Source organism: Meriones unguiculatus, chromosome 9, assembly GCF_030254825.1.
Source record: "Meriones unguiculatus strain TT.TT164.6M chromosome 9, Bangor_MerUng_6.1, whole genome shotgun sequence".
Classification (NCBI taxonomy): domain Eukaryota; kingdom Metazoa; phylum Chordata; class Mammalia; order Rodentia; family Muridae; genus Meriones; species Meriones unguiculatus.
This window is the reverse complement of record NC_083357.1, coordinates 53,894,753-53,915,539: the sequence shown is the minus strand read 5'-3', so window position 1 is coordinate 53,915,539 and position 20,787 is coordinate 53,894,753. Positions and strand designations below refer to the sequence as shown.

The following is a 20,787-nucleotide window of genomic DNA, read 5'->3' as shown; positions in this document are numbered from 1 at the left end:
TTTCATTGCAGAGTAATACTCCATTGTGTAGATGTACCACAATTTCTGCATCCATTCTTCAGTTGAGGGGCATCTGGGCTGTTTCCAGCTCCTGGCTATTACAAATAAAGCTGCTACAAACATGGTTGAGCAAATGTCTTTATTGTGTACTTGAGCCTCTTTTGGATATATACCTAGGAGTGGTATGGTTGGATCTTGAGGTAGTGCTATTCCTAGTTGTCTGAGAAAGTGTCAGATTGATTTCCAGAGTGGTTGTAAAAGTTTACATTCCCACCAGCAGTGGAGGAGGGTTCCCCTTTCTCTACAGCCCCTCCAGCACATGTTGTCACTTGAGTTTTTCATTGTGACAATTCTGATAGGTGTAAGGTGAAATCTCAGGGTTGATTTGCATTTCCCTAATGGCTAATGATGTTGAACATTTCTTTAAGTGTTTTTCTGCCCTTCGATATTCCTCTACAGAGAGTTCTCTGTTTAGCTCTGTTCCCCATTTTTTAATTGGATTACTTGGTTTGCTGCTTTTCAGCTTATTTAGTCCTTTATATATACTAGATATTAGCCCTCTGTCAGATAAAGAGTTGGTGAAGATTCTTTCCCAATCTGTAGGCAGTCATTTTGCTTTGATGATGGTGTCCTTTCCTTTACAGAAGCTTTTTAGTTTCATGAGGACCCGTTTATTGATTGTTGCGATTAGAGCCTGTGTTTGTTGGTGTTCTGTTCAGGAAGTTGTCTGATGTACTAATGAGTTCTAGGGTCTTCCCCACTTTTTCTTCTAATCGATTTAATGTGTCTGGTTTTATGTTGAGGTCTTTGATCCACTTGGACTTTAGTTTTGTGCAGGGTGATAAGTATGGATTTATTTTAATTTTTCTACATGTCAACATCCAGTTAGACCAAAACCATTTGTTGAAGATGCTATCTTTTTTTCCATTGTATGGTTTTGGCATCTTTGTCAAAGATCAGGTGTCTTTAGGTTTGTGGGTTTATTTCTGGGTCTTCTGTTTGGTTCCATTTATCCACCATTCTGTTTCTATGCCAGTACCATGCAATATAGGATAAACCTACTAAAATCTGTCCATCTAAAGACACTAATCAAGAGAGAGGACCCTGACTAAAATGCTGAATCCCCATCCCGAAAGACAAAGAGGAAGAACATCAGAAGAAGAAGAATGGGAAAAGGAACTGCCTATGACATAATCTGATTGGCCTGCTCTTTGATCACCTGTCCCTGAGTGGAGAGTAGCCTTACCAGCCCACAGAAGATGACGATGTAGCCACTCCTGATGAGATCTGATAGAGTAAGATCAGCAGGAAGGAGAGGATGATCAGTGGACATGGGTAGGGGCATGTGTGAAGAAGAAGGAGGGAGGGTGGGATTGGGACCAGGGAGGGAGCGGCTTATAGGGGAATACAAAGTGAATAAAGTGTAATTAATAAAAAAATCTTGTAAATGATTTGGTGACTTTTTTGTCTTCAAGAGACTATATTTCTGAAAAAAGAAGCTTCTTTGATGAAAGTAATATGTACATATATGATATATATACATATATATATGTATATATATATATGTCTGCTGATCTGACAATGCTCTTCATAAGAACCATAGACTAACAAAAACCCCAATACTGTGTCTCTGAAAACTAAACAAGCTATTGCTGCTGCTCATAGTTACTTCTCAGCTGGAAGGGAAATCCCTCTTGCTGAAAACAGCACACTTTGGACACCTGACTCAAAAGACTAAATGGATCCAACCTGATCATCTCTGCCCTGCAGTCTACCATTCATGGTACAAAAGCCTGTTCTGTAAGCTACCAAGAGAGGGCAGCAAATAACACTTTCATCCAGGGGTGACACCTATGAATCACAATAATAAACAGCATAACAAGATATCCCTACCTTGAAATAGTGGTATTAAAAGCTTCGTGGATACCAAAGCAGTTTAGTGGGCCTTAAGACCTGCTCAATGAGAAGGAAATTTTGCCTGGTACTAGAAACTTAATCAACTACCCAGGGTTAGTGAGGTCAAAGATTGTAGAGGAGAATATGTTACTTCCACTTTATGAGAGTGAAACAGTTTTTAATATACTATTCTATAGAAAGGGGCACCAGAAGAGAGAAAGTGAAAACAACAGCTGATGTGCTGATTTTATAAGAGATGGTGTTTTTAAGAGTCTTTGATTAAGAGAAACCCATGCCAACTTGCCATTGAATAAAATTTTGTGAATTTACTTTTGTTCATTCTTGTGAGTAGGAAACACACAATGTAGATAAACACTGTGTGTGTGTGTGTGTGTGTGCTTTCTTTCTTTCCATTATTTGGCATGACACACATATGAAAGACTACAGATGTGCTGCTTCCCCCCATGGCCCTGACAACAGATTCTGTTATTGAGGGGACATGATGTGAATGTTTTCATTAAGAATCAAATATTTTTCATATAAATTTGTAAAAATCCTTTCACTAGAAATGTAGGCAGAAAAACTGATGCAAAGTTTTGCATTCTTATTAAATTTTCAATCTTTTGTTTTCTTCTAGGAAAAAAGACTGCATTGATAAAACTAAAAAGGACATGGAAAGTCATCCATGTATTACTAGGTTTCATAATAAATTGCATGTGCTGTGTTGTCCATTAAAAAAAAAAAGATCTGAAATTTAGCCCATGTTATTACTGATGGTTTCCAGTTCGTTATAATGAGATCAACAGGTCCTCAAGGCAGACTAGCATTCTCCCATGCCCATACAGGAAGGCAAGACAGGGCACAATTAAACTTGCCCCATAACTTTCAATACATTTCCTGTTGGGGCGGTTGCACCACACAGAGCAGTAACCTTGCCTGTTCCTCTTAAGCACGCCATATAGATTAAGATCTGGGTTGAGACAAAACATAGAATATTTCACTGCAGACAAGAGCTAACAACATGCTGATGCTGAGCCTGCTGGGAGCAACCCTCAGCTTCTTTTGTTTTGGTAAGGATGTTTCCTAGCACAGGATCAGGCTCTTATCCCTGAAGCTCACTGGGGGAAGAGGCCATTGTTTTCTGCTGAGGCCCAGAAGGGAGGGATTATCAGGATTCTGGCTCATAAACTACTTCTTCCTTTAGAGGCTGATGTCTCTGTGCTCTTTCCATCAGCAACCAGCATGGCCCAGAAGGTAACTCAGGCTCAGACTTCAGTTTCTGTGATGGAGGAGAAGACTGTGACATTGGACTGTGTGTATGAAACCAGGGAAAGCGCTTACTCCTTATTCTGGTACAAGCAAACAACAAGTGGGGAAATGGTCTTCCTTATTCGTCAGGACTCTTACCAAAAGGAAAACGCAACAGAAGGTCACTATTCTCTGAACTTCCAGAAGTCAGAAAGCTCCATCGGACTCATCATCTCAGCCACACAGATTGAGAACTCAGCAGTGTATTTCTGTGCCATGAGAGAGGGCACAGTAGCAGGGACTTTTACAAGGGCCCCACAAAAACCTCAACCAGAGATAGAGGTTCTGAGGAAAGACTTCACAGGCAGGAAGAGGCAGGGCTGTGGCCACACACGTACAAGATAGGCTTTGGCAATAGACCTCAGTTCAGTTCGTGTGAATGTCTGTCTATCTTTATAACTTACCTGAAGTGTGCATGTTCAGGGCCTGTGTGGGTCCTGCAGAGGTCCTGCACCAGGTCCTCTGCATAGAATGAGAGACAGAAAAGAAGTGGATCCAAATGAAAGGGGAAGTGAAGAGAAGCTGACAGGCAGATGCAGTAGTACGTGTGTGTAGATACCATTATATATGTGTATACACATACATATCATATCATATCATAACATATCATATCAATCATATCATATCATCTACTATGACTTCCAGTTAAGTGTTTTTGTGGGATTCCTGAGTGTGTGAGCAAGTAAGTCTCTGATTCTTGTGCCTTCTCTTGGGCTTTTGTGCTTCTGTTGGTTTGAGGTGATAGGTTTTATTTTTATTTTAATGTTCTGTTCGTATCTCTGAGAAGTCTATTCTTTTCTGATGAGAGACAGTAAAGGAGTAGATCCAGATGTAAGGGGAAGTAAAAATTAACTAGACCCCAAGTCTATACAACTTAATGAACTTTTATACACTTAGAATTGGCTAATGCCAACTTTACTTTTCCAGGTATTGATAAAAGTGACCATACACATATTTTGGGTTTCGCTGAAGTGAATAATTCAGTTAGAGTAGATTGTTCATTCAACATTTTTTTCATTGTACATGTAGGTGTTGCCACCAAGATTTTACAGCCGTTAGCTGCAGTCATTTTACATTGTGACTGCATCCAATATTCTTTTCTAATCTCACAGCTCACTGCTACCACACTGCACTCTGATCTGTCTAAAGAGATTCTGTCTTTTGTGTTCCTTCTGGTGGTACAAAATTGCCTCACTGAATGGTACCTGTTAAGGCTTACAGTAATTATCTTTGATTCATTGATAGGTTTATTTGTAAAATTTAATTCTTACATTACCTGGCTAGAACTAGAATTGTAGGAGCGTTGGGAGGTGATGCTTATTATTCCTGGTGTGCAAGACCAGCATAATCTCTTGCTGCAATCACCTACAATATGACAGGTGTCACTCCTAGGATTAGGTTACATTTCATAAGAAAGTCAAGGAGTAACAAAGTCCTCAATCACTTTGACACATGCTGAATTTGACTTTGAATTAGCACAACCAACTGGAAATTGTAAGTTTCAGGCCTGTTATAATAGTTTTATTTACTCAATTTACTTTTGTAATTATTTTCTGGCTCAATAATTTTTAATTGGGTCTTCTTATGGCATCACATTTATAATGTTTCCCATGAAGAGAGAAAAGAAAGAAAGAATATTCCTAGCAACATCATCAAAATTTCTACTCATGATGTATTTTGATGATACTTAGAGCTTTAACAATAAAATATTATATAGTTTTCTGAACAGTGATATTTCTGGTAGGTTCCTTTAAAATATGTTAAGATACTGCATTTTTTGCCCTCTAAATTTTTTTGTCTATAATATTTTAAATTCTAACACTTCAGGTTTCTAAAGTTTAGAAAACCTAACTTTTTCGTGATATATGACTGTTCTAGCTACTTTTCCTTTTGCTGTAACAAACTATGAACCAGAAGGAAGTCTGGGATGAAAGGGTTTATTTTAGCTTACAATCTTGGGCAGGAACTCCAGGCAGGAGGGAGTGCTGCTTTCTGGCCTGCTCAACTTGCTCTCTCATACAAGACAGGACCAGATATCTGCTCAGGAGCAGAAATGTCCAGAGTGATCTGGGAACTTCCAGATCAATCACCAATCATGAGACTGATCATCTACAAAGATGCCCAGAGGCTAAGCTGAAGGAAGAAAATACTTTTTTTTTGGGTTCCCTCATACAAGCTGACTGTAGTTTGTGTGAAGCTGACAAAACATTAACCCATAGAATTTTCCCTGGTTCATAGACCATCCTCTACTGAAGGAACAAAGCTAAGAGTATATGGGAAGAACAGCCTGAAACACAAAAATTTATGCGCCTTATTTTAAAAAGAGAGGCCACACAATGTTGTTGGTAAGAAAGTTGGATGTATTTGTCAGAACTGGAGGGAACAGATGAGTATAATAATAGTTCACTGCACAACATTCTCTAAGAACTAATAAAAAGAGAAAAATGGATGAATTTTATAAGAGGTATGGGTGTGTGTACACTTTTATGTACACTCACCACATTAAATACCATAGGATACATGTGGTTCAGTAACACAGGTGTCAACTAGAGACCTGTCTGCTTAGGGTGAGGTTTCAAGTTTCTTCACAATGACTTGTGAAGCCACCTGTGGTGCAGGTTGAAGGGAAATCAGCAGAGGGCGCTGATTCCTTAGATGTGGGTTACATCTCCTTCAGGTGGCTTAACATGACATACTCACTGTGCAGACAAAGGTCCTTGTCCATGAGTGAGGGGTTGGATGAGGTCCTGCTGAAGACTTGCCCTGTGAGGTTGATGCACTCAAGGACCAACTGTCATTTCTTCTATGAACATGCTTCCTGTCACCTGCTCAGTTCTTGTGCTCCTCTTCATGCTCAGTAAGTTATTTTTTACCCTAAGCGTTAATGATGTCTTTGTCTTACAACTATGGCAGTCTTTAACCTTCCTCCTCACATAGAATAGTAATTCCTCCTTGTTTGTTTGTTTTTTAGGAAGTAGCAATGGAGACTCCGTGACCCAAACAGAAGGCTTGGTCACTGTCACAGAGGGGATGCCTGTGATGCTGAACTGCACCTATCAGACTACTTACACAAATACTTTCCTCTTCTGGTATGTGCAATATCTCAAAGAAGCCCCTCAGCTACTCCTGAAGAGCATCACAGGCAACAAGAGGACAGAGCACCGAGGGTTCCACGCCACTCTCCACAAGAGCAGCAGCTCCTTCCACCTGCAGGCGTCCTCAGTGCAGCTGTCAGACTCTGCCCTGTACTACTGTGCTGTGAGTGACACAGTGAGGGAGAGTGCAGGGGAAGCTGCACACAAACCATAGGTGCAGGAGGCCTAGGGGAGCAGCCCTGTGAGGGAGGCTGCTTGCTTTCTCCACGTGCTCTCGCCAGCTTCCTGAAAAACAGCACCAAGTCTCAGGTCAAATATCTAGAAACCTAGGAATCTGTGGAAATTCTCACTGACAGGATGAAAGTCAGTGGTAGAGACAACCTAGGCTGTGATCCCTTGAAATAATGTTTTCTCCCTAACTGGAAGTCTTAATAGCAAACTTCTCCAGTAAAACCCTGACATAGGCTTTATCTTTACCAAGATGTCTTACAAAACCTAGGGACTTAAATTCTCCAGCAATCTTCTGTTATTACCCCACAAATTTACGATTTAAATAAGAAAGCTAGACTCTAGTCATTAAAATTGGGCTTCAGTCTCATTCTATAAATTTAGATTACAACTTACCTTGGTCCATGTTACAGAATGTTCCCCAACCTCTACTCTTAGTTACTTGTCTATTGCTTTGAAGAGATACCATGGATGATCAAGACAACTCATGAAAGAAAGCATTTCATTGGAGGCTTGACCACAGTTTCAGAGGGTTATTATCATGGTAGGGAGTGCAGCAGCAGGCAGGCAGGCTGGCATGACCCTGGAGTAGTAGCTAAGAGCTTACATCTGAGTACAAGCAAGAGGAAAAGAGAGAGTGAAGCTGGGCCTAGCTTTGGCTTTGAGGTTCCAAAGTCCAGCACCAGTGACACACCTCCTCTCACAAGGCCACACATCCTGATCCTTCCTAAATACAACATAAACCGAGAGCCAAACATTCCCATATAGTAGCCTATGGAGGTCATTCTCATTCAAACCACCATGCTCCCTGTCAGCCTTCACTTAGTGAAGCTATACAGCTGTTGTAGGTCTGAAGATCATGCCCAGAATGGCATTTCCATTTCTTTCAAAGGTTCTTCCACCTTTTCTTACACACGTTGTATGTAACAGCCAGGTCATGAAAGTCTCTGTCCAAAAATCCCTTCCCCTTAAAGTCTATTCTTGTTTGCCATTGTGCTGTGCTTCAATCCCAATGATGTGGTGGACACACTCACCTGGGATTAGAGTTGGGTTCTCTCATAATTTTTCTGAAACATGAGAAAGGAGGCCAATGTTTTTGATTCATCTCAATTCTGTAAACAAAATGCTGGTTTAAAGTAAAAAGCTCTACGACTTACACTTATCTCTCTGTAATAAATAAAGAGCTGAAATAATAATAAGAGAAAACCCACAATGTCTTTCAAAGAAGACTCATGTTTGTATATACAAAGGTCAGAAAAAAATTACACATTCTATTATTGGTTAAGGAGAATGATGAGACGTCAAATTGCTTTTCTAAACCCCCAAAACTACTTATAATGGCATAGCATAGAATAGAATCCCTTTTATGAGAGCTTGTGAAATCTAATAAAAGCCTGAATGTAGGCTTAGATTTTACTTAAACACCTTTACCTCCCATCCAACCCCCAAATTTAGTTAGGAGATTAATAGGAAAAAGGGTTGTAGACCTCTTTTATCTACTTCCTACTGGTTAGGATCCATGGGTCTTTAAGAGATTACCAAACTCAGTCCACTCCAAAGGCCAAAACCATGCAGCACCATGAAGTCAGTGAAAGCCAGAAGACTTAGGTGGTTGGCCCCAACAAGTTCTCTGGGACAGTTCTCTTTGCAAAGAATGAAGATCAGCTCAGTGATGTCGATCCAAAAAGGGATGCCTCTCTGTGGTCTTTCATTTATCTCTTCTACTCAGAGTCCACCCATGGATGTTCTCAGCTGGCCAACATCATTCGCCTTGCATGAGAGAGATGACAGCAAAATACCACATGCCCTTTCGCAAGACCACCTCCAGCAAAACATCAAGTGTGCAGTTTGCAAGAAAACATCACATGATAAAACTGAGTCTTCAGGGAAACCAGAAACTTGCACTTCACATGAGTTCCAGGAGTGGGAACCTTTCTTCCAAGTTCTTAGGTGGTTCAAGAAACTGCTCCAAATAATTGCCATTACCCATTGTTACCCCCACAGAATTTGAAGATAAGATCATAGTTCTAAGAATACCACATACCTTCGACAAGGACTTGTGAGGACTTAACTAAAACTGACCTGACAACTCCTCCCTAATGACAGGTTCTCACAGTATCCAAAGGTATCATCAAGATCCCAAGGGAGAAAAGCAATAGATAATCCTACCAAGCTATAGAAAGACTATGAATCAAAACAATGACCAAAATGTCAAGAAAACCCACAGAAATGCAATGGTAGCACTTTCATCTTGGGGGAACTAATATATGCTTCATTGGACATAAGGCCTGTTCAACAGGAAGGAATTCAGGCACAATACTGTAAGCCTAGTTAACTCCCATGCCTGGAGATGTCATAGACACTAGAGGAGAAACAGTTATGGCCATTTTTCTAAATCAACATAGCTTCTAACTGCATTTTAAATATGTATAATTACTCAAAAAGAAGTGTATTTCTCACCTCTCATCAAAAGAAGCTTCCTTTTGAAACAAGTAGAGGATAGTACAGTAATGGGCAAATGGGCAAAATTCAAAGAGTACCTGGCCTCAAGTTATCTAGTGTAGTTAATACATCCAGAATGCCATTCCTATATACAAGGCTCAGGGATTAGCACAGAAGAGGAGTGGGAAGGAGTAGTAAGAACTGGAGGGAGAATACTTCTTCATTGCTGATGTGAATACAAATGGGTACAACCAATAAAAAAATCAGTATGAACAAAATGCTGTAAACAAAATGCTGGTTTAAAGTAAAAAGCTCTACGACTTACACTTATCTCTCTGTAATAAATAAAGAGCTGAAATAATAATAAGAGAAAACCCACAATGTCTTTCAAAGAAGACATTGGTAAACATATAGCTAACACAAGATCTAGATGTTCCACTCTTGAGGATTTAACCAGCAGATTCTACATCTTTCTACAGAGATACTTGCTCTTCCATGTTCATTGCTGTGCACTTTGATCTGTGTGAAGAGGGTTCTGTCCTTTGTGTTCTGCATTTGGCCTAAAACCTACCTTAGTGCATGGTACCTGTTAAGATTCCAGGTGACTTTATTTTAATTTTCACACACACACACACACACACACACACACACACACACACACACGAAAGGGAAAAACTTACACTTCTGGGTAGTAGTTAACCCTTAAGTACCTTGCTAGAATGAGAACTGTGGTAGTGGATTTGCTAGGTGATGATCCTAACTCCTGCTCCCTGGTGTCTACACACAGCATAGTCTCCTCCTGTGTTCAGAATCTAGACTATGGCAGGTGTAACTCCTAAATTGTGTTTTATTTTATGAAAAAGACCAACAGATTGCACAGGCAATCCAGTTTCTCCTTAGTTCACCACACCCTGAATTTGACTTGGAGTTCATCAAATGAGGATTGTCCATGACATGCATGTTTTTCCAAAATGCAATGTTACAATAATTGTTTGTATCTATACTTCCCAGTAACATCAATTATAACATTTTCCCACATGTTTTGGTGGCATTGTGTAGAACTCATGCAACTGTGCAGTGTTCTGAATGCTAAGTTCCTCGCACTTGTTTTGAAATGTGTAAAGATTTTGTAATTTTATCGCTAAATTATTTTCAGCCATTTCAGCTCATAACTTTATATTCTTTAAAAAAAGGCATGAGTTTTACAGTTAGAAAGCATACACCTTCCTCTGTGCATGGTCAGAAAGCCTTGGGATTCCTCATGCAAAGGCAGCAAGGACAGTGGGAAGTCCATTACAATTGTGAATGTTTTATTTCTCAGATGGGACTCTAGAGGACAGTCCATTCTAAAGAGTTAATGGCTTCTCCATAGAGCAGTCTGTAAATGGACTTATGTAATAGGACACATGAAAATAATTAGAATAAAATTTAATTTTTTCTTAAGTGAATGGAACCTATATGCTTCTTGGTTCATTTACTCATAACCTTACCTGGTAATAGGATAGTATAATTCATTGCATGTTTTCAACACATTTTGTTAATATTTGCAATAAACCCCAAATGATCTGGACCTGAAAAGACAGCTCAGCGAATAAGCACACTTGATGTATCAATGCTAATCTTGTTGTCCATGTTAGGATTTTTGTCTTTCTTAAGCTTGCACAGGCCTTGTGCAGACTGTCACAAAACTGCTCCTTCATAAGTTCAGCTGCCCTGATGTGTCCAGAAGACATTGTTTCCTGTAGTCATCCACCATCTCTGGCTCCAACACTGACCTTTCTTCTGCAATGATCCCTGAATCTCGAGAGGAGAGCATGTGGTAGACATGTGCCATGAGGGCTGACCATTCCACAGTCTCTTCTCTGCACATTGGCTGACAGTGGGTGCAGGGCTAATCATTGACCAGTGTAGTGAGTTTCTAACGAGCACGGAGAGCTCCATCAATCTATATGTACATGATGCAAAGACATTAGGAGTTGGATTCATACTATAACCATTCAGAAAACTACTATAGTCAGTTCTCCCATAGGGCATATGATATTACCAAAATTATCAACACACATTAATTGTACAAATTAGTGGGTTTGTTGTGAATTTTTAATGTATGCTTATGTGACAATTTCCTCATATTCATCTTGTCTTCACTCTCTGTTGTCCTCTCCTTTCCCTTTGTCCCTCTTCCCCTTCTCTTACTCATTTGTCTAACTTCTGCTTTCAGATCATATTTATTTTCTTTTTCTTTACTCCTCTTTTGCTTTTGTTTTTGATTGTTCATTTGTTTATACAGATGAGAACACATACATATTGCGTATGTCTACAGGTCTGCTTATTTTGCTTAACACCTTGTCCTTAAATACTATCCACTTTCCTACAGATGGCAGGAGCTTATTTTTTCCTAGTGGCTGACCATTACTCTGTAGTTTCAGGGACAATATTCTGTCCATTCATTGGTTGACAGGTGGTCCCTAGGCTGTGTCTACATCTTGCAAGTCATGAATGGTGCTGTAACACACAGGCATATGCAAGTGTCTCTCATGAAATGACCTCTTTCTCCTGGATAAATGCCCATAAGTGGTATTAGTTAGATTACTGGTCTTTCTTCCTTCCTTGCTTTCTTTCTTCCTTTCTGCTTTCTGTCTTTTCTTCCTCCTTGCCTTCCTCCTTCCCTCCCTCCCTCCCTCCCTCCCTCCCTCCCTCCCTCCCTCCTTTCTTTCTTTCTTTCTTTCTTTCTTTCTTTCTTTCTTTCTTTCTTTCTTTCTTTCTTTCTTTCTTTCTTTCAGAAAAACCACATTATTCTAGATGTCTATATCAAGACACATTTCTAGCAACAGTGTATGATGGTAGAATGGTAATGAGGGGATTTCTGATTCTCATGGCTCTATTTTCAGCAATACCAAATTTGAGAATAATGGAGAAGTGCTTCCTCTGTCAGAAATAGCTTTAGGTAGTGTTAGTGAAGGGTGGAGCCAGCTGAAAGAACTGAGGTGCCTGTGAAGTTGGAGTCAGTGTTCTGTGGGGGATAAAAGGCCACCTGAGTTCTCCCCAATCTTCGGTCTAGGAGAAATGGGCAAGGTCGTGAAAGCATTGTTTTTAGTCCTAGGCCTTCACCTAGCTGGTAAGTCATGGAAGAGAAACCACATATCCCAGGATATGTGATTGATTCAGAGGCAGGAAGGAACTGCGGCACCAGACAAAGTCATCCTTCTTGAAACCATCAGCAGATCTTAGGAACCTATCACCATTTGCTGTGTTTCCCTACACAGGGGTGAGTGGCCAGCAGAAGGAAAGACATGACCAGCAGCAGGTGAGACAAAGTCCCCAATCTCTGACAGTCTGGGAAGGAGGGACCACAGTTCTGAACTGCACTTACGAGAACAGCGCATTTGACTACTTCTCATGGTACCGGCAGTTCCCTGCTGAAGGCCCTGCTCTCCTGATAGCCATAAGTTCAGTGTCCAATAAAAAGGAAGAAGGACAATTCACAGTCTTCTTCAGTAAGAGCGACAAACAGTTCTCCTTGCACATCACAGTCTCTCAGCCTGGAGACTCGGCCACCTACTTCTGTGCAGCAAGGGCACAGTGTTTCACAGACACCTGCAGCCCAGACCCAAACCTGCAGCTAAGGCTCCAGCAAAGCCTGCAATGGGGCTAAGCCTGGAGGGTGTGCAGGACCAGGTGACAGGGGGCACTGTGAGTGTAAGGGTTAGACTCCCTCAGCCCAGAGACAGACCAAGATGAAGTCTCAGCATGCTTTTCTACATTCTCTGTTTGCTCTACAAGAACAGCTGGAGTTTTAGATCCATTTTCTTAAGTAGTCTAGAAGATTTTTTTTCCTCCTTTGTTGTAGAAATAGTTTCCTGTGTGTTTGGTTTGTAGCAACTATGAATTATGAAGGCCCTGTTCCCTACACTCTTGTCTGAACGCTGTTCATGTACAGTTGTTACAGCCCAGTGTCAGGAGACCTTGACTTTGGCCTCTGGGATAGAAATCACATAGTCTTTTCTTCTACATTAATCTCCTTGATAACTAGGGCATTGGGAATTTCTATGACCAATGAACTCTTCTACTTCCTCTTCTTTTGCCTCTTATGTCTTCATCTGCCTTCAAGAAATTCAGGTATGTAACCCAGGAGGCCCTCACAAGGATGCAGGTGTGTTTAAAATAGATGAATGACATCAGTGGGGAGGAAAGAATGCGAATTAATCATATAATAAAATTACACAACGTTAATTGAAGAAATTATTTTACATGTATATTTCATAAATGAACAAAGTATAAAAATGAACATAAAGGCTTAGTCAATAGAAGCTGCTGCAGTATTTGTAGACATCAGCAAAACACAGAATTAAAGATTCTTTCACTGCCTAATAGTTGGCAAGGATTGCTCACTTAATGCTAAATAAAATCCAAAAAGCTTTCCAATCGAGAAAAATTTAAATTCGTTTTTATGACACATTGTTAATGGCTTTGGAAGCCCTAACTTCTATGGGATCCTTACCAGGAGGAATTTTTGAGGCTACATTTGGTAAGCTAGCCTGAACAACATAGTAAAACTCTGTCTCAGAAAACCAAAACCAACAAAAACATCATGGAAGACATTATACATAAACATCTAAAGCCTACAAGTTCTTTTTCTCATCTACAGTGAATAGTTTTTCAGTATGAAAACAGAACAGTCACATAGGAAAATAAAGTCAGTTGGCTCTTAGCAGTAGGAGATAGATCTCACAATACCAATAGGTGAACTCCTCCTGGTTTTCAAGGTCTTCTATCCCTGTCAAGTTTTAAACTTGAATCTAAACAAACAAACAAACAAACAAACAAAAACACCAAAATATCTATCTGATTGAAATAGGCTTCATTGAATACAACAACCTAGCTTGGAAGTCAGCAGAAGAGTGAAGGCATATTTAAGGATGTGCAACAGAAAACTTGGAAACTCTGTGTACCTCAAGACACACCCTGAGCATCCTAGGGAATAAAAGGCTGGAAATAACTTCAAGAGTACTGAGGGAACGTGAGGGCAAGTTGACTTAGAATAACCCAGTCATCACCACGTGGGTGTCTTCATACAGTTATCAAGCAAATTCTACTTTTAGAGATTGAGGTTTGATATAAATTTCTTCATCAAATGCATTTTCAGCATACAGTCAAGGAGAGTCTTCATTCCTTCAGGGTCTGAAGACAAAAACGTTTATATTGGGCATTGCTCACATATACACAGATGTGTGAGTGAAAGATCATTTAGAAAGGGGGTTTGTTTTCATGAAAACTATAACAACTATGGAATAGCATCAAACATGGGCATGCTTCAGTGCCAGTGAATGACATTGCCAAACATCTGGTCACAGACGCTCCTCACTCTCATTCTTCTCCTTCCCAGACTTCTGAGAAGAGTGCCATAGAGTTGTGTCATCACAATAATCCTTTGTTTGGGTCAATGGCTCTCCAGAACCCAAACAGAGACTTCAGACTCACAAGTCTGTTTTGATTTCATTTTTCTGAGCTGATGCTTTGTGCATGTTGAAGTCCCAGTGGTCTGGTGTGAGGATTCATGGTTTGTCTTTGAAAAGAGGCCAGGACTGATGTGATCATATTTCATTGTCAATCAAACCAGAGTCAGAACAGTTGGAAGTTGAGTGACTACAAGCAATACATTAAGAATTCTTGTTGTCTTCCCATTCCTTCATCCTGTCCACCAATTTCATGTTCTTTCTCTTCATCTCACTTTCAAAAAACAAAAACAAAATACCCCATATAACAAAAACTATACACCCACAAAACAAAACCAAAAGTTCAATTAAATTAAAAATTCCAAAACCAAACAAAACTCATCTAGCAGGAGTTAGAGAAGAGGAAAATTCTGATTAAAAATATTGTATTAAAAACGTATTAATTTAACAGGTAGCAATTGCTACCTCTTTAGAAAGGGAAAATCTCTTTTCTTCAATATAGAGACACCAAATTTACCAACCATGACACAACCAAGGTAATGCCATCCTGTCCTGACTCCATTTTGTTTCTTCTTAGACACTTCTCAGTCAAGTCTGCCTTAGTAACACATTTGGTATTTCCTTCACCCTGACCTTGGTCCAGACATATTGACCAAAGTAAGTAATATTTGTACAAACTAAACATGAATTAAAATAGTTTAAGAAGGCAAAAGTTAAAGTTAAATGTCATATTGTGCCTGAAATACCTACTATGTACTGTCAAAACAAATGTTAAAAAGTTCCTATGACAATGAAAATCTAAAGACTAAATACTGGCTTGTCTTGAGAAGGCCACTCAGGCCTTATCACAGATTGATTTATTGACTTTGATATTTTTAATTTATTGCTTTATTTTGGTTAAAATAGAATTACATCATTTTTTACATATAACATTATATCCCTGAAACCCCTTCTGTGTCCTTTATCTCCAGCCTCTCCCAAGCTCTCCAATAATAACTGCCAATCCATGGCCTCTTTTTCTATGATTATTGTTGTTTTACACAGATGCACACACACACAAACATACACACAATTATGTAAATACAACCTACTGAGTCTGTTTTGAGTTGGTTCCGTGTACATGACTTCAGTTCTGACCATTTGCTATTGTATCCCTGGGGATGACCATTTATGGCTCAAAGCATTACTGAGGTGTCTGTAGTTCCTTGTATAGCTACAGAAGGCCCCATGTCATTTCTGTAGTAAAAAAAAATTTCCTTAAAACACACAAAAACATTATAGGTATATGTTATTGTTTTAGTCAGGTGTGTAGATACGCGACTGAATCATAGCAGGTGACTATGATTTCCCTCATGATCTAACAAGAGTGTGTTTCTGCTAGCTGCAGATAGTTTCTGTGATTGTCTCAACTTTGGAATTCTGGGAACTTTTCAGAGGATCTTTAAATGCTAGAGCCCCAAGTAGCAGAGTTGCTGTTGTTGGGTGGTTGTTGGTTGGATGCTGTTTGTCAAGTAGTTGTATACAAAGAATCAATTAGAAGTTAGGTATCCTGATGGAGTAGATCAAATTTACCCAAGGAAACCTGACACCACAGATAAGCAAGAAGTAGCCTAATGATAACATTGCCCACTTTCACCTTTATTGGTTTTTCTCTATAAGAAATGAAGAACATGGGATGGTGAAGAGTAAAGAAGAAAAAAAGAAACCCAAAATGTAGAAACATCCAGCTATAACTTTTCATGGCTAGTGGTATCATCATTGTTCAGTACTTGTTGTGCAGACATACTTTTGTGGTGTCAAGGCTATTGCTCCCCCATCATTTCTAACAGAACTTCTTGCAGCACACTTCCTGGTCTTCTTGTTCTTATACTTTCTTGTGCCTTGTTTTCTTCAATGTTTTTTGAGCCTTCATTGTAGGAATCTTGTTGTAGATGTACTTGTCTGGGGGGGGGGGCTCCCATAATCAGTTGTTCTCTTTTTTTTTTTAAATCAGTTGTGATTTTCTGTGATGGTCTTCACCTGCGGACAAGAAGAGCTTTCTTGAGAGGCATGAGAGGTAGTCTTCCACGTCTCAGTCCAAAGTATATGGCATCCTCAGTTGAGACTTGCTCTTGATCTCTGAGAGGCAACCTAGCACAACAGCAATAGTCAGCATTCTTCCAAGAGCCTCTTGGATCCCTTGATCAACATAGTGAAAAAAGGTTTCCCATGCCTGGTACTTGGTTTCCTGTTTGATGATCCTTATTTTGAGGGGGATATTGCCAGACCAAGTGGAATAACTTCATTAAAAATATATATGACATATAAAGGTAAACATGAAGCAATAAATATCATTAAGGGTATTTCAAACATCCTCAGTGGTATTTATCTTCTCTCTTTCTTCTTCTGTATTGACCTCTCTGCCATCTTCCAAATGAAGCCCACCATTATCCTCATTTTCCTCAACAACAGATCTCTACTTGTAGTTCTTTAAATACTTAGTTTCATTCTTTTTAAATGTTTAATGTTATTTATTTATTTATTTTTATGTGTGTGAGCTGGGTGGAAGCACACAGGTCTGTGTGAGTATACAGAACCTTTTATACATACATGGGTAGACATATCTGTATGTACGAAAAAGCCAAAAGTTGGTGTCCATGCACTCAAAGGTAAAGTTTCAGGTTTTTCAGAAAACATAACTTATTAAATGTGTCCTGAGACATTAACTTCAGTATTTATCATTAGCAACTGGATCTTTTAATCGTTGAACTATCTGTCCACCAACCTTAAGGTTTATCTTCACTGGGAAGCATTGTTTATCAATTAAATCACAGGAAAGTCAAAGCAGTATTTAGAATTTGACCAACTGTCCACTTCAGCACTTAAACCCAGTGTATTCCAAAGCCATGTCTCAGAGGCTGTGTCTATACAGCTTGCAGAGCTCTGCAAGATCTGGAGATCTAGAGCAGGGGCACAGCCCTGCCACCCTGTGCTGCCCATGCTGCTGTGGCTCCCATGGTCTCCTTATAGCCACAGAGAGAAATCCAGGGCATGGGCTCTCAGCACTAAGCAGTGAAATGGGCAGAAGAATGTGACTCTGATCCCAGCAACTAGTCCCTGAAGTACATGTTGATCTGCTTTTTTTTTTCCTCATAAAACTGGAGCTCTTTCAGAGACCTTTTTGCATTTTCTCTTCTGAGTGCCTTTAGGGTAATTTCCTCCATTGGGATAATGAGAGCAGATCAAGGATTAAGAGCTATATTCTAAATAGTGATATAGCTGTACACAAATATTCAACCACAAACCCATGTAGTAACATGACTCCAATGCTTGCAGGTTATATGTATCTTGGACATGTAATATGCTTAAATCACAGAGAATCCTGCCATGCTTATCATGAGACTGGTTTCTAAATTAAAATACACAGACTTTAACAAGTGAGATAGAATATGACAGTAAAATGTTACAGAAACTTCTAGGACATGTAACAAGCAAGAGTTCTCTGTGTGGAGAGAACAGAACACATCCTGTGAGTACAACCTGATGGTAAACTTTTAAAAGCAAGTCAGTTTTTTAGCAGTGGATTTTAAAATTATTGTAACTCCTCACCCAACTGTGTATGAATGTGTCTGTGTGTGCATGTGAACCAGTGGTCATTACTGGTTATCTCTCTATATTTGCCACATTTGTTTATTTATTTATTTTTGTAGGAACTCTTACTTAAACTGAAGCTCATCAATGACTGACTAGTGAGAACCCAAGATTCTCCTGTCTATGCTTCCCTGACCTCAGACTGCAGGGGCAGCCGCTGAATCTGGATTCTTTTGGGGATCCTGGAAATCCACACATAGGGATTTATGATGTACAGCAGTCAACTTACATAATGAACATCTTCTTAACCTCTGAAGACTATTATTTTATTCCTGTTACAATTTGCCAGGGCATAAGCAAATGGGGATCTTCTGGAATGTGATGGGATGCTCTTTACAACATGTTGTAAAACTAGCTTTGTAATTGCAGAATTTAGGTAGACCCTTGCACTGAGCAAAGGAGGAAGACTCAGATACCATTGTTTCACAGGGAATTTGATGGATCTGAGACAATTTTATTTTTTTATTAAGCTTAAATAGACAATCAGACAATAGATGGAGGGAAATAATGGTCTGCAAGTGAATTACATATCAAACATAGATGATGATAAATTTTACTTTCGTTCCCAAAATCATCTCCCTGAATAACACTCAGGGATGCAAAGCAACTTCCCCCTCAGCCGGAATGGATTTTCTCAAACTCCATTTTCAGACAAGGAAGCAAGTAGAGGCCTGTGGTGAGCTACCCTTTTCTCTCTGTATGTGCATATGATCACACCAAACCACATTTCCTGCTTGAGGCAATGTCAGAAACACAGGAGGTAAACATGCTCAGTGCCTGGCCCTCAGACACTGAACACTGAGCTGAAGCAGAGCTGACACACTCATACAGAGGGACCTGGGACACATGCCTCCCTGCAACCTGCTCTGTGTATTGGTGGCCTTGGCCTTCTCTGGTATGGACATTTCACATATAGCTGAGGATATTATGGCCTTTTACATGGACATGAGGGGGAAGAGGGATTGGAGAAAAGTAAGCAGAAATGTCTTCAGTTAAGTTTGCCTTTGGGTCTTACGAGGCCCTCTTCCAACACTGCTTTGTGTACATTACCATAGGATAAGCTTTTTGTTCTTTCCTCTGGTTGTTCTGCAGGATGCAATGTGGCCCAGAAAGTCACTCAGGTCCAGTCAACTGCAAGCAGTCAGTATGGAGAAGAAGTCACCCTGGACTGTTCATATGAGGCAAGTTATTACTATTACCAACTCTTTTGGTATAAGCAGCTTGTTACTGGAGAGATGATTTTCCTTATTAGCCAAGTTTCTTCTTCTACTGAGAATGAGAGGAATGGCCGCTATTCTGTCACATGGCAGAAATCAGCCAACTCCATCAGCCTTGTCATTTCAGCCTCACAGCTAGAAGATTCAGGGACATATTTCTGTGCGCTCCGAGAATTGACCCACAGTGTTTGAAGTGACAGCAGAAGTTGAACAAAAACTGGGGCTCCTTAAGAGTTGCCCATCGCAGGAGCTCAGCTGAGAAGCACACCTGCACATGCTGAACAGGAAGTCTCACTGTGGATGCTTCCTCTGTGGTCTGCATCAGTAGTGTGTTTCTAAGTAAAACCTCATCCCAGGCAATTCAGAGACAGTTATGATGAGTAGTTTTCTTTTAATACTTTGTCTTGAAAGTATTTATTTAAAAATAGATGATAGAGAAAATGTGTAGTATATTCTACAATTGAGAATATGGCACCACAACAATTTAAAGTGTTAGTTTCTCTCCATATTGGCAACAGCACACACATCAAAAGAGTTGTTTGGAAGAGCAAAGAACATAATTTTCTTGTGAAGTTACATTCAGAGAAGCAGAGACATCATGAGTAAAGTGGTCAGAGACAGATCATAAGGACTTCATCAATGAAATACTGGAGGTTCCTGGGTTATCCCCACAGATCTTTGTCTTTGTATCTGGTACTGAGCATGAGGTACTGAGGTCAGCTAGAGCAGCAATTGGGAAGGACAGTTGCATGAGGGCAGCACATGGGTGAACAGAGACTTGTGAAAATACAGGGAGACCCAGGAGATAATTGATGTCTAGAAGGATGACCCACCACACCTCAATCTCTCTAGTTTTGGGGAAATTCAGAAGCCATCGCATTTGTCAACACGATAGAAGCACACAGACTTGACCCAAGACAAATAGAAGCTATAGAAGCGAGGAGTAGAGGGTTAATGGTAAATGGAGCTGGCACCTCATTGACATCAAATATGCTTGGAGCCTGAATCTGTAGAGCTATAAACTAAATTATACAATATATAATATAAAAATCACCTATGCTTTAAGTCTTCTAATGGTGCTTTTTCCATGTTCACCCCAAAACAGAATGACACAGGGAAAGTAATTCTGAGAAATGTGTTTCTGAATGTGTATTTAAAGATTTTTTATAACATGAGTGTAAACTGTTTTGCCAGCATGTACAAGTGTGTACTGTGTCTGGTTTTCATGGAAGCTAGAAGGGGCATTAGATTCCCTGACATTGGAGTTATTGAAGGGAATGAGTTACTATGGAATGCCAGGAACTGAATCTGATTCTTCTGCAAATATAGCAAGTGATTCTAAGTAGTGTGTCTAAGTTCCAGCCCCCATTTCAAAGAAATCTCTTTAACTCACCAAATAGAAGTCACAGAATAACTGTCTAGTTTAACAAACAATGCCAATTATTTGTGTTTCCAGGAAGCATATTTCATAAAGAAGAACATCTAAAACTGGTAATCAAAGGTGAGAGATCAACATGC

General features: G+C 39.8%; 4 gene segments (V, D, J or C); all 4 read left to right on the top strand.

Moving 5' to 3' along the window:
- The first annotated feature begins 2,917 nt into the window (after nt 1-2,917).
- LOC110544952 (T cell receptor alpha variable 19-like) lies at nt 2,918-3,549 on the top strand. The segment is given in 2 exon segments: nt 2,918-2,966; nt 3,131-3,549. Coding segments are annotated over 2 exon segments (468 nt in total).
- Nucleotides 3,550-6,009: 2,460 nt separating this feature from the next.
- LOC132656248 (T-cell receptor alpha chain V region CTL-F3-like) lies at nt 6,010-6,513 on the top strand. The segment is given in 2 exon segments: nt 6,010-6,061; nt 6,176-6,513. Coding segments are annotated over 2 exon segments (390 nt in total).
- A 5,519-nt stretch (nt 6,514-12,032) lies between these two features.
- Nucleotides 12,033-12,621, top strand: LOC132656591 (T cell receptor alpha variable 23/delta variable 6-like). The segment is given in 2 exon segments: nt 12,033-12,084; nt 12,233-12,621. Coding segments are annotated over 2 exon segments (441 nt in total).
- Nucleotides 12,622-18,861: 6,240 nt separating this feature from the next.
- On the top strand, nt 18,862-19,580 carry LOC132656590 (T cell receptor delta variable 1-like). The segment is given in 2 exon segments: nt 18,862-18,947; nt 19,145-19,580. Coding segments are annotated over 2 exon segments (366 nt in total).
- The last annotated feature ends 1,207 nt before the right edge of the window (nt 19,581-20,787 follow it).